The 17,114-nt window shown below is 38.9% G+C and overlaps 1 protein-coding gene across 3 annotated transcripts in view; it reads right to left on the bottom strand.

Moving 5' to 3' along the window:
- Positions 1 to 17,114, bottom strand: part of LOC118211301 (intersectin-2-like) — a 137,755-nt gene that overhangs the window by 55,444 nt on the left and 65,197 nt on the right. For all 3 annotated transcript variants that reach the window (XM_035388415.1, XM_035388405.1, XM_035388423.1), the window contains 3 exons: positions 7,016 to 7,176; positions 6,111 to 6,225; positions 5,085 to 5,287 (listed from right to left, as the gene is read on the bottom strand). In XM_035388415.1, coding sequence (XP_035244306.1) covers positions 5,085 to 5,287; positions 6,111 to 6,225; positions 7,016 to 7,176 — 479 coding nt within the window. The remainder of the gene's footprint in view (positions 1 to 5,084; positions 5,288 to 6,110; positions 6,226 to 7,015; positions 7,177 to 17,114) is intronic.

Genomic DNA, 17,114 nt, shown 5'->3' with positions numbered 1-17,114 from the left:
TAATGATTATTGCCCAAATAAATAAATAAATAAATAAATAAATAAATAAATTCTGTGCTGAAAATGGCTTGCTTTCCCTCTTGGCTAAACACCAGGTTTTCAGTGGGCAGGATTAACTGGGTGTTAGTTAAGCCTGGTGCACACTAGAAGATTTTCAAATCTTAACCGATTTTAAAAACATGGGAGACCACAGACATAACAACAGATTTAACCAATTTTTAATATTTTAAGAACGCACACACTAGGCGATTCAGTCAAGACGCAGGACCACACACTTGGCGTTTATACTAAACGATTTCAGAGTGGCGATTCCAGGGACTTTTTTTCTTTCCGCAAACTGATTCCCCATCTCCATGGAGACCACACTGCCGGCAACGTTACAATAATTACATATATACATAATACAATAATATTGATACTTTTGTTGCTATGTGCGGTTGCCTAACCGCATCGAGTATAAAACAATTTTGTCCGCAGAGAACTTCTTTGGTTTCGGTAAGCCAAAAAAATTTTGGTTGGTGATGCTTCCCGGTCAGCTCACTTTCATTGGCTGTTGCGGGTTTCTGCTCAATATTCCATCGCTGTTCTTTTCACACTACAGGATTTCAAGTCGTAAATATCAAACATGTTTGATATTTACGATTCGAGATCGGGGAGACTCCGATCCAGTCGGTAACATTAAGATTATGTCTGTAAACCCCTCACACTACAGGATCACTTGGGCAGATAATCGGTTCAGACTATCGGTTCCCGACAATGCCCCCGCGATTGTCGGGAAGAGCGAATCGGGCACAAAATAGGCCCAATTATCCTCTAGTGTGGGGCCAGCATTACCTAACAAAAACCATGAGTTTAGTGAAATCCTTTCTGTATGTAATTTTTAAATGACATTTTTGCCACTTTTGTGAGAATAAGGCAAGCTAAATTGAAAATGCCTAATTTGCCCCTTGAAATTGCCCCTTCTCTGGATGCAAAGAAAGTAATACACTTCTCTTTTCATAAAAATGAAGAGACATACAAGAAATCGGTTTTATTTCTGGAGTCCACAGGCACTGCAATATTATAATAACCTGTACAATTATTATCTGCAGCACCCATTTTCACTTGGAGCAGAACGTGGTGGTTCGTTAAGTAGGCCAACAATTAGCTAGCGACAATTAAATAGCTTTGAAGCTTAGACATGTGGAATAAAATACTTTCTTTATTCAGGTGTATGTCCGGAGTTCGAGACTGCTATAGAATCTAATATTAGTGCACAGTAGCTCAGTGTTACATTATTACACATTTAATGATCTTCAGGTATAACTATATGATGGCAAAGCCTAGTTCATGTGTCTTTCTTTGATTTTGTAAGCTTACTGTTCTAACTGGCTCTAACCAAGCTAGCAACGAGGAATGGTTCACATATGATATCTCTTACAGATAGGAATGTTAATGAGAGAAGGATACACGCCCACCCAGTCCTTGTCTGCAGAACAGGTCACAACAATTTTTGTTTATTATAACTTAATGGTTATAATTGGGTTAAAAACTTGAAAGAAATAGTAAATAGACAATCAGTTGTAATTTCTGGGAATTTAACCATAATTAGAATCCAGTTTCCTGGATCTTTAAAGTTCTGTGGAAGAGGGTTTATTTTCCAGCAGGACAATGATCCAAAATGCACATCAAAAAGGAAGGAAGTTTACCTGCATGGATTTCCCTCCACAGTCATCAGACCTTAAACCATCTAAACAACTTATGGGAATATTTGAAATGGTAAAAGGTGAAACACCCTGTACCATTACAGGAAAACTTCTGGAATGTTTTCTAAGAGCTGGAATAATGTGGATCTGCAAATTCAAACCTGTGGAACAAATGCCAGTCAGAATACAGGCTATAATAAAGCTAAATGTTGGACATATAAAATACAGACATTTCTGTTAATATTAGCAACATGTTTTGACTTGTGTCAGTAAAAGTGATCTTATCTTGCAGATATAACCATAGAGTAAAGAATTTGTGTTTGTTTTTGATGAATGATGAAAAAGAGATCTTGGTCGTGGACTCAGATATTTGGACTCGCACATGCGACCAAAAATCTGTCACGTGCGACTAAACATTTTCATTGGTCGCACCGGTGCGCCTGACATTTAGCAGGTCAGTCTCTGTGTGTTACGACGGAGTATTAGGGCCACATTGAGGGGAAAAAAATTCTGAGATTTCGAGAATAAGGTCGTAATATTACGAGAATAAAGTCGTAATTTTACGAGAAAAAAGTCATAATATTATGAGAATAAAGTCGTAATTTTAGGCTACTTGTTATTTTAGACGGGAAATATCAGAAGAGCAGCCAGCCGTCTGCGTTAAAATGAGGAAGGTGGAGCATCTTGTGAAGTTATACTTTAGTATAGGTTTCACAAATAAAATACTTAATCTTTTGGCACATCAGCACCACATTATCATAAGTATCAGGACAAGATTCTGCAAGAAACTGTGTCTATTCCAAAGAAAGAACCACACGAACTTGGAGGAAATTGCAAGCTTGGGCTGCCATTAGACTGTCCTCGCATCCGTTTTGTTGGTTGCTGGTAATATATTTTCCTAAAAATTATGTTTTTTTTCTCGAAATTTACAATTTTATTCCTGTAATATTATGATTTTTTTTTCTCGTAAAAATACGATTTTATTCTCGTAATATTACAACTTTTTTCTTGAAATATTATGACTTTATTATGACTCATTAAATTGCGATTTTATTCTTGTAATATTATGACTTTATTTTCGTAATATTACCTTATTCTCGAAATCTCAGAATTTTTTTTCCCCTCAATGTGGCCCTAATACTCCGTCGTAGTACAGTGTGTGTATATGTGTAGCGTTATTTCTTTTTACCACCCGCATTCTGCGAAGACCCGCCCCTACTCTGCCTCTGATTGGCTCTGACCCTGATATTCTGTGGGTGGGGAAAAAAAATAAGGCATGTATGTGTGAAACCGTGCCCAGTACTCCTCCGGGAGCAGCGCACAATTTTGTTTGAGTTATTTGAGTTTGATTTATTTGTATGAGTTTGTCAAGCACTTTAAACATCAGCACTTTTTAAGTTTATTTTTTTAACAATTGAGGTTATTGCGATTTCTTGTTTGTGCTGTGATTTAAATAAAGAAAAAACATTTATCTGCACCTTTATTCGTGATTACAATCATTTACATAATGTGTTAAGAAATTACCAATGCGTATGGGAACTTACAAAAAAGGTAATGCTTAAAATGTATTATTGTGGCACCAAAAGGCGAGGTGAAAAATTTTGGGTGCACCTAAATTATGTGCTGGTACACCTAAATGAAAAAGTTAGGTGCACCAGTGCAACCAATGTAAAAAGTTAGTCTGGAGCCATGAGTTGTCAAAGCTTTGTACTGATACACCTTGATGGAGGGCAGAGCAGGCTGATGTTAGCATTAGGGCTGATCAATTTCATTTCCTGTCTTTCTTGGCAAAAGCTAAACTTCACTTAAAAGTTTTTGTGATCCATTTATTTATGGAGTCGGTTTTTTTTTTTAATTGTTAAAACAGTTATTTTAAGCCCAAATATTCAGGGAAAAGTCATGGAAGGAGGAGGCATTTACAGTGTAGAAGTAATTTAAATTTTAAAATCTAAATACCCAGTGGCATGGCCTTTCGGGTGTTAAAACTAGGCTGCAGAAAAATGGTATAACTAGGCCTAATAAAAAAAGTTTTTTGGAAGCTGATACACTGACCATCAGGTCAACGCAGCAGTTGCGTATACTAATGATTTAACAAATGTATGCTGTATACTATTTCAAAACACTCTTGTTTTAAACACTTTTAACCCATGTATGCTTTGCTTGAAGCAAACAAACCACAAGTGGAATTAGCGGGGGTGCCGAAGGAGCAGCGCACCCATATAAGCAGCCATGACGGGGCCCCCTTGAGTACCCAAACATAGACACTAATGCTTTTCCTTTGCCTTGTTCAAATGCATGATGCTTTATTTAACCTTCTGGGGCTACCCAATTGTTTTCTATTGTTTTTGTCCAGTGGCCACCCAAAGCATGCATGAGACGAGATGTTGCTGTGTCTGCTAGTCAGTTAGCGTAACCCGTCTGCAACTAGTCAGACAGGAATTATGGCAGGTATAAATCTGGTGCACAAAAGCGAAGAGAAAAGGAAAAAAAACACAATTTAGTCTCATGTTCCCTGAAAAATTTTCTTCAGTTGATTTTCTCAGGGCCAGGAGCAGGCTGTTGAGAGCAGCACAAATGACAACCCAGTCCAAGATGCTAATGACAATGACACTGACCACTTTACAGTTACTATTAGCAAGGTCAAACCTCAAACAGCAGAAGCCAATAGATCTAGTGATAAGCAGGATCAGGAGAAAAAGGAAGATAATGAGGATTTTGAGAGTGTCAAGACAAGCCAGGCCTGGCAAAGTTATGTCAACAGAAAATATGTAGAGCAAAATAAAATGTCCCTAAATTTCATGATGACAGAGTTCAACAATAGAGTGCTATGGAGTGAGAACAGGGAAATGCAAGATGAATTTCAAGACTAATTCTTGACTCCAAGAAGAGGTGACTGTTCTGTCAGCAGAATCAGAAGATGGAGATTATGTTAGTCTTTTTTTCATTTTATATAGTTATGTTTACGATTTCACTAAACTACTGTGGTACAACTGACGCTAACCTGCTAGACCTCTACAATGACTTATGGACTGACTAGCTTCTGCTGCTTACTTGGCTAGGTTGAATGGGGAGCCCTTAATCCTACATCACTGGCTGAGATGTGTAAAAAAAGGGATTATGAAGGGGGTGTTGCTTAATAAGATCTAATTATACCTGTATTTCTGCCCTACTTAATTTTCCAAATCATCCTCTCCACGTGTCCACCATTGTAATGTCCATAAGTGTATAGCCCTTTCAGAGTATCAGTCAGCATTCAAAAACCTATAGTGTCCTCCATCCACCTGACCACAGCACTTTTTCTCGGACTTTGTCGTGGTGGACACAAGAGGTCAGGAAAGCAAATTCCCTTCTGTGTCTGATGATGCTGTGCGCAAAAGGAAGAGGGGAAGTGGGTCTTACTCTCTCTGTTCCCCATCTGGACTCAATGGTTTGACGAAGGACTTTGGGAACCAGCCGTGTTTTCCATTCAGCTCCCCAAGCCACCATTCCTCCTGCTGCTCCAGCACTGTGATCACCGCATCCTTTGCAAAGTTCAAATGGCTTTCCGTATTTCCTGCCCAAGAGCACAGTGCCTGTGCCTGAAGATTAGGCCCAGGCTCAGACTATGAACACACACACACACACACACACACACACACACACACAAACACACACGCACACAATTGGTTTGATACATCCTTAAGACACAGGCACATCAAATTTTTCTGCTCTGCAAGAAGAAATCTTGCTGCAGTTTAAGTTGTGAAGAAGTTAAGGAGCACCAAGGCTAGTCATAGAATATTAATTTCATGAACAATAGGGATGGCATTAGCAGATCCTGATATCTTACGATTAAAGAAAATGTTTGTACAAGTTACAGTTAGGTCTGAGGAACCCAGCGACCAGGAATACCTTCCCATCTAATAAATAAACTGATGGGCTGTAAAAGTGTATCAACGCAATTGAATTTCAAGAGGGCAAGAAGTGAATTTAAAAGGTAAAAATACCGCAAACACATGATAATATATTCTCAAGATACATTAAAAAGCTGCGCCAGAGACCTCATGTCTTGACATTATATGTTGATATTATTCCTTTTACGCTGAGTAATATAAAATTTGTTATTTTCTGCTGAAAGAAAGTGAAACTGTTTTCCTAATTAGTTCAATGAAAAGTGCTAGAGCTGACAACAACTTTATTTTCTCATTAAATTAACCTTAAAGCCACAGGAAAGGGATTTCATATTGTGCGTGTAAATCAACTGATATGGCACTGAATTGGGTTGCCGCGCCTATGGGAAATATGGTAAGAATATAAGAATAAAATAATATTTGATTATGAGAACAGACCATTTTGGCTTAACATTTACCTATGGTCTATGGTCACTGCAAGAAGTCTGATCATTGTGTGAATAAATATTTCAGTTTGGACCCATACTTAACCCACCTGTCCTTGATTTGTGGGGGCTGGCCCTGGGGTAGTTGCAGAGGGACTACCCTTATCAGCAGGGACACTCTGAACCGTTTCCAGGATACTGGACTCATCCTCAGGCTTGTTGTACCTGAAAGGGACACAGGTACAACATAACAAGCAGCAGGTCGCAATAAAATGTGGAGGATTACTGTTTAATTTCTAAAACCACTAGGTCTGTTGGGCTGTGATGTTTAATTTGTATATATATTTTTAAATCCTATAAGCACGCAGAAAATCTAACGTATTCCTGGTTTGAAAACGATTGGCTCTGAATGACCCATTTCATCTGCTGGCGCATAGCCAATTAATGTCCTGCAGGCAGAGAAGGTGGTTTTTGGAATGCAAGTGCCACTACCAGTTTACCAGAATCATCTCATGTGGTGGAACACGATTGCATATCTAGAGCAGAAATATCAGAGCATTCCAGGCACTTCTCTTCCAACAGGGTATGTTCTTCCCACTGTGTCCATGACTTTCTCATAACTTTTTTCCTAATATCCACGACTATTTTAGCAGTATAATGAGTTTGTAGCCAAGAAAAAAAAAAAAAAAAAGGATGAGCCAACATTTCATATTTGCACAAGTGGTTGCATAGAACCAGTCATGCTGCCGCCACCAAAGAAAGTAACTTCCGTCTTGTTCATAATATTAGGAAAAAAATTATTATTAATCTTTGACGCATAAGTTTTAAACAACAATAGCAATGCCGACAATTTTGTGCTACAACCGTAAAAAGTACAGCAGTTGCTGAGAAGACCTGTTGGCATGGCAAACGTAGAGGGAGAAAACCTGCTAATAAGTAGCATATCTCAGTTTCTGAAAAGAGCAAGGAAAATGTCCAAAATTATGGTGTGGCAGATGTGGAATGTTTAGTATACCTGGAAGTAGAAGGCATGATCTGAGGGGGCAGGGGTTCCTTTGTTGCAGGGGAGGCCTGAGGTTTTATTTGTTTCTCCACGTAACTCACTGGGAACCAGCCCTCGAATCCCCGCAGATAGCCGTACAGCCACCCTTTCTCCCCTTCTCTGGTCTCATCCACCTGTACAGTCATCACAAGAAGAAGGAACCAGTTGAGACTGAAAATTATACACTAACTATACTGACATAAATGAGACTATAAAATAGTCTGTGTAAAAAAAGCTGTATAAAGGCATATTGAAAGGAATAGTCGGGTCAAGAATTATTGGCTTGGAGAAAAAGGCTGTAAAAAATAAAGCACAGATATGAGTTACATTTTTTGTTCAAACCTATGGGAAATCTACATTATTTTATTTTTTCTAAAAAGTTTCAGTTATCAGTTTCAGTTTCCTGGGTGGAGTCTAAATATACATCTAGATTGGTCAATGTCTAAATATAATTGGTTAATAGTGTGGTCCGGTGTTGTCGTCATTACCCTTTCTTGAGGTTTCTAGATTCGAATTTCAAGATTTTATTGTGTAATTTTTTGGGGTGGTGATTTTTTACAGTGGCTGATTTTACAAGATTTGTTATTGATTCAATCTGAAAGTAGAAAACAAAATCCTTTTCAAAATGTCTCGGATTAAAACGTACTGAATTACAAAACAGGGTAAAGGAATATCTGATTGGTAACACTGCAGACAAATAAATGAAATTCAGATGTTGCAAGCCATCTAGACCACAGGAAAGATTACAATAGAGTGGAGCATACATATACAGAAACAGCTGTCAAAAGCATGGGGGGGGGGGGCGCTAGTGAGCAGGCAATGGAGTAGGCTGTGTTTTAGACATGCTCTGCTGAAATTCGGTTTAAAAGTTTTGTTTAGACACTCTACACCCACAAAAGGCTACGAAATATCAATCTCAGTTTGTTATTTTTACTTATCATTAGTCTAGTTTTGGTTTTGTCACGCCAATGGCCAACAATTTGCAAAAGTACAAATTCACCAGAGTAACTTCCACTGCTGGGCCCAAAGCTGCAAGCTCGTGTTCTTCACCTACCGGGAGCAGCAGTGACTCCCCCCAGACCCAAATGAGGCGGCGGTTCTGAAAGTCGAAATCCTCACCTCGTTGAAAAAAGATATCGCTATACTGCTTAGGTCGGAGCTAAAAACTGTACTGGCTGAGGAATTTGAGGCTGTCAAATCTGAACTACACGCAGTAAAAACAGAAGTGGCGAATAATACTGCAACAATTTGCTCTGATGTGGAGACGATGAAAATGACCATATCAGAAATGGAACAGGGGCTATCATCATGCTCAGACGACGTGGCTTCACTGCAAACCAAGGTAGGCAAGCTCGAGACGAAGGTAACCAGTTTACGGGAAAAATGCCTTGATATGGAGGGAAGGAAGAGGCGTTCCAACATCCAAATACTGAATGTTCCAGAGACCCCTGGCTCAAGCACTCCAATGGCAGTCTCTAAACTACTGAAAGAAATTTTGAACATGGACAAAGACGTTCTGATCGACAGATCACACAGGGGTCTCCAGGCAAGGAAACCAGATGGTAAGTCCCATGTCATTGTGGCGAAAGTGCATTATTAACAAGATTGTGTGGAAGTCCGTCGCCATGCCATGCCGGTCCCCTCAAGTTCAAAGGAACCGCCGTCTCTATATTCCTGGATTATCCCCCGAGTGTTGCACAAGCTAGATCTGCATTCAGTGAGGTTAAGTGACTGCTCCGGGGACGAGATGGCATTCGGTATGGCCTTTCCTATCCAGCACGACTCTGCGTCACACATAATGGAACGGAGAGACAATTTCAAAGCCCCGAGGACGCCATGGTTAATGTGAAAACCAAAATTCTGAAAGAGGCAGCAAGATTTAAGTAAGAGTTCTTTGTAAGATTTCATTTCACATCCGAGTTATGTTGAGGCTGTCCTCTCTGGTGAGTAAACAATGTACAAACCCAACTCGGAAAAAGTTGGGACGGTATGGAAAATGCTAATAAAAAAAGAAAGCAGTGATTTCTAAATTTACTTTGACTTGTATTTTATTGCAGACAGTATGAACACAAGATATTTCAGGTTTTGTGTGGTCAACTTTATTAGGGGTCCAAGCAGCGAAGCTGGTGGAACCCTATTGTATCTGCTAGGATTATTATTATTATTATTCTTATTATTATTTTTCTCCGCTAAAAGTGTCTGTGGCTCAGCAACCATAAGTCCTAGAGCAACCAAATTTGGTAGGTGGGTTCCTATGACCCCCCACTACTCAGGCACTACAAATCACCTATGTCGGCCAGATGGTGGCGCTCCAACAAAGGGTCATGTTTAAATGGCCATAACTCCCACACCATAAGTCAGATCAACACAAAACTTAATTGACCGACGCATCTGAATGTGCTCTACAACTTCTGGGACCACCAATGTCCGCCATATTGTTTGCCCGCCATTTGGACTTTTTTATTAGTTGCGGTGCGGAAGAGCTGTAGCTCCTCATCTAAAGTGTTACGACATTTCGTAAACTGCTTTACGGCAAGCAGCTAGAAGACATCCATGGTGGCGCAACTAAGTAATCCGACACCGTTGGGTCTAGTTTTTATCAGTGAGGGGAGGATCTGAACTTCATAATGGACAATATTATCTATCTGGGCATTCATAAAAATATTCTTTCACCGCTCAAAAATCGTATTCCATCATAACAAGATAAACCCGACAATAGCCCTAAAATATGCCAATACGGCAGTAACGAAACGTACAAAAGTAACGAAATAAACGAGACAATGTTTTAAAAAATGATACCATGTCATTCTACAGTCAATATCTGGGACTAAATATTGAATAAATATACAACCTTACTGTTGGTTTTACGCATAGAGATGTTCCTTTTGAGACTGAGTGGTCATATATTGTCTTGGACAATCCGTTTGTGAAATATACGTGCATCTGTGATGCCTGGGTACCTTCAAAAATAGCTGTGCGTAATACCATACAGCCTTATCATCGCATTCACTCTGGGGTAGCAGTAAAAGACGCTGCACCTAACAAAACATTGTCAACGATTTTTCATAATTTCTTAGAAAACACTATTATTATTGAGGACTTCTGGGCATAGCTAAGCCATATGTTTGCTGATAGACCTATCTGACATTGTTTTCTGGAGCAAAACAGAAGCGGGAAGGACTATATCATTGCTGTCTCTGTCTTTATCTCCTGAACACATAAAATTTCATCATTGCTATGTAAGTATTACTGCTCAAAATATCTTGGTTTGTTCCGTTGCTACCATAATATAACAAAAAAATTTTGTGTCTACAGCTGCAGTTTCTCACTGCAATTACTAATATTGAATATAAACAAAAGACTGTAGTCTTTTAAGACTTATGCTGTAGTCTGCCAATGTCAAAATAAATAATACGGTACTCTGCGGGCAGCACACAGGTAGCAGGGATGGCGAGTTGATATTTCGTTTTTTGTTTAGTTTTTTTCAATGTCGTATTTATTATTTGAAATATGTATTATTATCTGTCTCTGAGGCACTCTGAAATGTGCATTCTCTGCTAAGCTGAGCAATGGATTGGAATATGTGTCTGACGTAGTGTTGCATGGTATACCGAAACTTCAGCACCTTTTCGGTACTTAAAGAAAAACGGTTCGGTATTAGAATTTTCCGACATTCGGTACTTTTAGGTCAAATGTAAAAGCCAGGGAAATGTGTCTCCCACATTACTGATTGAGAGGATGAAAGGTGTAATTTGACAGAATTTACGCTAGATGGCAGTAGCAACTAAGGTAGCCAAGTCAGGTGACGTGCGCTTGTCCATTCCTCCTCGTTGATACAGCGCAAGCTTTGACTAATTTGGAAATATTTTATAATAGGAAGATGCTGTATTGTTATTAAAATATGCTGTTTTTAGATCTATTTAAAAGTGAAAGACCTGTTTAAAGATTATTTAGTTCACAATTATATTTAATATATTTTTCTATTAGTGTTGTAACACTATAGGTCTATGCTTATTAATATGCTGAACAGGCTTCAACTTAAAGGTTGTTAATAAACCGTGAATTCGAAAATGAGGTCAACCCTTGTGGACATTACGTTTCTGATCTGATTAACCCTCTGGGGTCGAGAGCTCCGCCGGCGGAGCTCGACAAGATGAAATTTACTTTCGTTTCTATTTGGATGATTAACTTCACGTGCTGTTATCATACAGACGCAACAAAAACATTGACAGAAACCTTAGAATCGCGACTTTCCAATGTGCCCATTGGCAAATAATATAAATTGTTTTAAATGTTCCAAATTTGATTAATTACATCATGTATGCTTCGTTAAACTTTACTCATTACTATGTGAATTTCGCTCAGCAGGAAGTCCGCCCAAATCGCATTCACATGTTAACAACATTATAATTACTCTCCATAGAAGGAGACTAAAGGAGGGGCGATGCGAGATCCATGTGAGAAATGCCAAGTCTGCGAAAGCGGGATAGAATGTCAAAGTGTCGCCTAATTCACTTCTTTTGAGGTGAACATTTCGTTTAATTTTGGAAAATGGTCCGTCCGGAAGCCGACACTGATGAAGAGCGGCGTCATTTCGAACAGCGAACTGATCCAGCTGAGGATCAACTTCATGCGTAAGTATATTTCTTATGATCATATTGGTAAATATGTGTACTGTATTGCAACGTATCTGTGTGTTTGTAGGAATATCCAGCAATATGCGCGTTTGTAAATTCCCACACTACGAACGATTCGACCTATTGCATCTCAAAATTATAGGCTAGGCTCTCTGCGTCTGGTTGTGTTAGAAGTATCAGGAAGACTGTATGTTTTTCGATCATTGGTAATAAATAGCCCGTGGCGTGGCTAAGATTCTAAAACTGATGTCCTCGCACAATCGATATTAGCATACTGTAAGTAAATTCGGGAAACAGCAATATAATAACCACTTAGCTAAACAGACCTAGCCTAGTTCAGATTGAGGCATTGTTATTGATGAGTTGCGTGTAGTTGAGCTGGAATATCAATGTTTATTTAGTTTAGCTAATGTTGTTTCGTTGATAGCTTGCATTATTTGTAAATGTGCGCTGTATTACATTCTCTGTGTGTTTGTAGGAATATTCACTAATATGCGCGCTTGTAAATTCCCACACTACGAACGATTCTAACCATTGCTTCTCAAAATTATAGGCTACCTCTCTGCGTCTGGTTGTGTTTGTTTGGTTCTTTGTTTGTATATGATGTAACTATGTCACATTTCCTAAGTTTTGTTTTCATTAGTTAGTGGTTTGCCCCTTTTTTGTAAAGCACATTTCATTTTCACCTGTTGAAGGAAATGTGCTATATAAATAAAGTTTGATTTGATGTCACATTTCCTAACAATTTTGTTTTTATCATATTTACAGAGATGCTGATCAGGAAACACGGCCTAGTTCACCACTAGCTAAGAGGCCACGCAAGCGTTGCAAGAGTACACCCGTCTCATCTCATCTTCCATGCGTATAGTTTGCTTCAATAAATGTTCTGAAAATCAAAAGATGTCTTTGTTTCTGTCTTCTAAATGGCTCACTGAGTCTTTGTCTTAGTGGTGGGGAGGCCTGCGGCCAGGTGTGAATAGCCTACTTAGCTGGCAGGTCGTCCTACCCAATGCATATTCATTACAGAAAGGCCATTTGCCCTGCCATTCTCACCTGGTGTTGAAAAATAGTAGTCACAACACTAACTTTTAGCAATGTATTTTATATTTCTCATTGGATTTGCTAAAATATTTTGTCATCTTTTGATACCCAAGACCTTGAAGAACACATTTCAGTGACCAAAAGTCTTATTCACAATTGTTCAGTGTGCTTTATTACAACATTCCTGTGCATGTTCAAAACTACTGTTTATAGTTTGTGTGTTTTTAGAGCAGTTTACAATCCACACATGATTATGACCTACTTACTGCTGCCATATTGTTGTAGCTGAGTTTGTGCTGAAAACAAAGATATGAAACACTTTGGAATCACTGTATATAAAGTTGATGAAATTTACACAAATGTCAGAGCATCGCACAATCACCAGTGTGCCTCATTTTACCCTCAGACCCCAGAGGGTTAAGGTAATTTCAGTATCGTTAGGTACTGAGTATCAAATCAGTATCGTTTAAATTTCAAGTATCGTTTCAGTATTGAGTATCGTGATACTAAACCTAGTATCGGTATCAAAATTTTGGTATCGTGACAACACTAGCCTTTTTTAGTTGCGGCGTGGAAGCACTGCAGCTCTACATACACGCCGGGCCATCTATGTGTTGCGACATGCCATCTAAGTGTTACGACATAGTAAAGGCCTTTACGGCAAGCGGCTAGGACACATCCATGGCAATGCAACTAAGTAATCCGACAGCGTCTCTTAGCACATAATTGGCCGTAAGTCATCAATATTTTATACAATCATCATGATATTCAGTAGATATGTTGGGTGAAGGCATATGATCACGAAGACAAAACCGTTTTAAAATTGCTCCATAGGAGCCGCAATAATGCCAATGCTTGGACCTCTCCCAACGCCGCTTGCGGCTTTAATTGTATGTGTTTTTTTCTCTTTCTTACTACTTATATATTATCATTTATTTCCATCGTTATTGTATTTTTTATTTTATTTATTAATTTTATTATTCGTGTCTCACCTACAATTTTTGTCACATTGAATCTATGTGTATGTAATCATTTATAAAATCGATTCTGTTTAATTACTAAACGGTACAATAATGCTATAATAGGGATGGGGCTCTGTTGGAGCAGAAACTTGGGGGGGGGGGGGGGTTTATTGAGTTTATCCAAATGTATTGGTGATTTATTGTACTTTGTATGAGTCTGAATACCAATAAAAAGACTTTGAGCAAAAAAAAAGCATTAGGCGGAAATGAGCAAGAAGGGACTTCATTATTTAATGTAGGCACTTGCCAGAGCAAATATTTACTGAAAACGTGGATCACAAAAAATGACTTGCATGTGGTAAAAAGGATGCAGTAAAAGGAGGGGAAATTTTATGCATATTGGAAGGACAAGCAATTACTCCTTGACTCTAGCAGACAATGTTATCTACACACTGAAATGTTTGCATTGAAGGTTGATTATAAGTAGCTTGTGTTTTTTTCAGACAATGAGCTAAGGCTGATATGCATCCATAGGCTGAAAGGAATTCAGTGAAGTGAAACTGAAAATGGCTATAAACAAATAAATGAAAAACTAAAGATACCACTTTCCACTATAAGATAAATAATAAGTTTATAATCACAGGAGGCAGATGGTTTGGTGGCGATCAATGGGCTGCAGGCAGATGGTTTTCCATGGACCACAGCTGAAGATCTACAAAACTTGGCTGTATCTTGAGGGCACAAAGTTTCCAGGTACCATCAGATACCACCCTCATGTCAGCAGGCTTTTCTGAGGGCTTTACAGATAAATGCTCTATTGATGGCAGTTAAGAAAATTAAGTGTCTGTTTTTTGCTCATATTTTCTAAATGGCATAGGAATCCTGACTAAAAACAGTATATGGTCAGATGGGACCAGAAGAAGAAAATCCTACCTATGGTGAAACACCATTTCGGACCATTGATCTCATGTTGGCTACTTCAAATCTATTGGCCCTGGGGTTCTTGTTTAGGTCAATAGAATCAAGGACTCCCATAAGTACTAAGACATTTTGGCCAAAGCCCCGGTTCCCTCAACCAGGAAGTTCAAACTTGGTTACAAAGGATCTGACAGCAAGACAATTATCCCAGCACCTCTCCAAATTAACCGCTAAATTACTACCAAATTAACAAATTTTAATCTGATATCAATGTTTCATCTTCATACCTCCATAATGGGCACATTTATATGCTTTATAATGGACAAAAAGCATTTTATTCATTTTTAGAGAGTGTGGAGGGGTGTGTGGTTAGGGTGCCATCTGCAGGCAGAGAGGGAGCGGTTTAGCTGGCCAGTAACCACACCTGTTGCCAGTAATTGTTAACCGTTTATATGCCCTGCCTGCAGTGAGACCGGGGCACTGGAATGAGAGACGTATGCAGGAGCAACATGCCATGTAATGCCCTTCCTAACAGTGTGTGTTTCGTTTTGTTTGTATATCCGTGTTTTTGTAACAAGCCCACAATAAAGCCTGTGTGCGTCCAAGAACGACAGATTGTGTGGTTTGTGGGGAGAAGGACTGCAAAACCTGTTACAGATAGATTTTGGATAGGTTTCTGGACCCCTAGATATTTTACACCACAGTACTGACAGAAAGCTTGTAATTTCCACTTGAAAACAATTCAAGAGCGAGTTTCCTGAGTCAAAACAATTGATTTGTAGTGAAATACATGATTATGTTGTGATTTACAGCAATGCATAATTTACACATTTTGGATAGATTTGGAGGCACTGGGTACACTGCTTACTTTTTGCTTCATAGATCTTTAGTAGTTCTACATATCCACCCTTAGATTTTACGCACTAGTGGTGAAGGAGTTTTTTATCAAGGACATGCATAGTTTAACCTGTTTTATATATGGGATCTCTCAGTATATAAATCGCAAACTAAAAAAGAGCAAATTCATTTTTGCTTTTTTGCCTAGACAATTGCATTTCTGGCACTTCATTTATACCTAAATTATGAATATAAACTAAACTATTAAGTTAATATTGTAAATGGTACCAATGTCTTACTTCATTAAAGCCATTTTTCAAGTCTCAGTGATGCTCACATTTGGAGTTATAATGCTATGAAGTTACAATCTCGAAGATTTCTGTTTCGTTCTCTTTGGCGGTGCCAATGCCGAAAAGCAGTAATTGCAAGTGTGTTTTTGAACCTCACTTCCCAGAGATCCAACCGGATCCAACCAGTGTCGCCTGTGAGACGTCAGTCAGTTGGCACCTGGGCCATGCCAACGATAACACTTACTATTTACTGAATAAAAAATGGTTGTTATAAAAGTAACGTTATGTACACACTCATTCACTGTCTAACATTAGGCTAACTTAAGCTGCCTTTACACTGCCGAGCTGGGTTAAAATGCTGTAGCAGACCTGGGGTAGAATTAGTGATGATCAATTTCCACAGACGTTCTTTATCCACCTTTTGCCCGGTATGAACATCTTTACACTGCAGAGAAGAATTTGCGGGATTCGCTGCGGCTCATACAATTATGTATCTCGTGCACAATAAACAGTCTTTCTCGTGAATGATTGTTGTGTGATATTTTTGAAACAACTGCCTTGCAAAATGTTATCGCTGGTGTTTCTGGTTTTGCTAGCTAAACTGTTCGAGAATAAAGCGGAGCTGGGTGTTAAATTAGCAATCAGAACAAGAAGAATAAAACAAAAACAAAGGAGATTTCATCAAAAAAGGGCAATAATGCTCTGTGTAAAGACGGCTTTATTCCGATCATTATAATATATTGATGAACTTGATGGCAATGCAAATAACGGTAACGTTAAGGCCAATTCAGGTCAATGATTCGCAACAAGACGAAACGGTGTTGCAGAGAAAATTTCAGCGGTGTGAACTGGTTAGTTGCAGAGCGTCTGAAACGGTTGCCTAGGGTCTCAAAAGACCCACCTTGTCAAATCGCCAAGTGCAGTTAGAATGTTTACAATCAGACGTCTTGGAATTTTGCAAGTTGCATCCAGTCTCGTTGCGAATCATTCATCTGAACGGACCTTTAGTTAGCTACACTGCAACGTTGCAATGGTACAAGGTAGCATTGCATTCGAGAGACGTTTTGCCAGGTCGGTACCAGTCGGTAGCATTAGCTAGCGTTTTTTCTAATTGTTAGCTGACATTAAATTGTGTTAATTACATTAGCTAGCTAGCTAACGCAACGTTACCTGATATGAGAGATGGATACTGTGCGCAACGTTGTCTAAACTAATGTTGCCTTTCTTGACATGGTCCGGTAGCTAGCGTTAGCTGTGCAAATAGCTAGGCTGTGTAATTTAGTAACATTACATTGTCATCAAATGTAATACGAAATCTACATCAACAAATAATATGACCTCTCATGTTACACAAAAACTTTTTAGGGTTCCATAACCCCCCCTTCTC

Source organism: Anguilla anguilla, chromosome 1 (assembly GCF_013347855.1).
Source record: "Anguilla anguilla isolate fAngAng1 chromosome 1, fAngAng1.pri, whole genome shotgun sequence".
NCBI lineage: Eukaryota > Metazoa > Chordata > Actinopteri > Anguilliformes > Anguillidae > Anguilla > Anguilla anguilla.
This window is presented reverse-complemented; position numbering and strand designations above follow the sequence as displayed.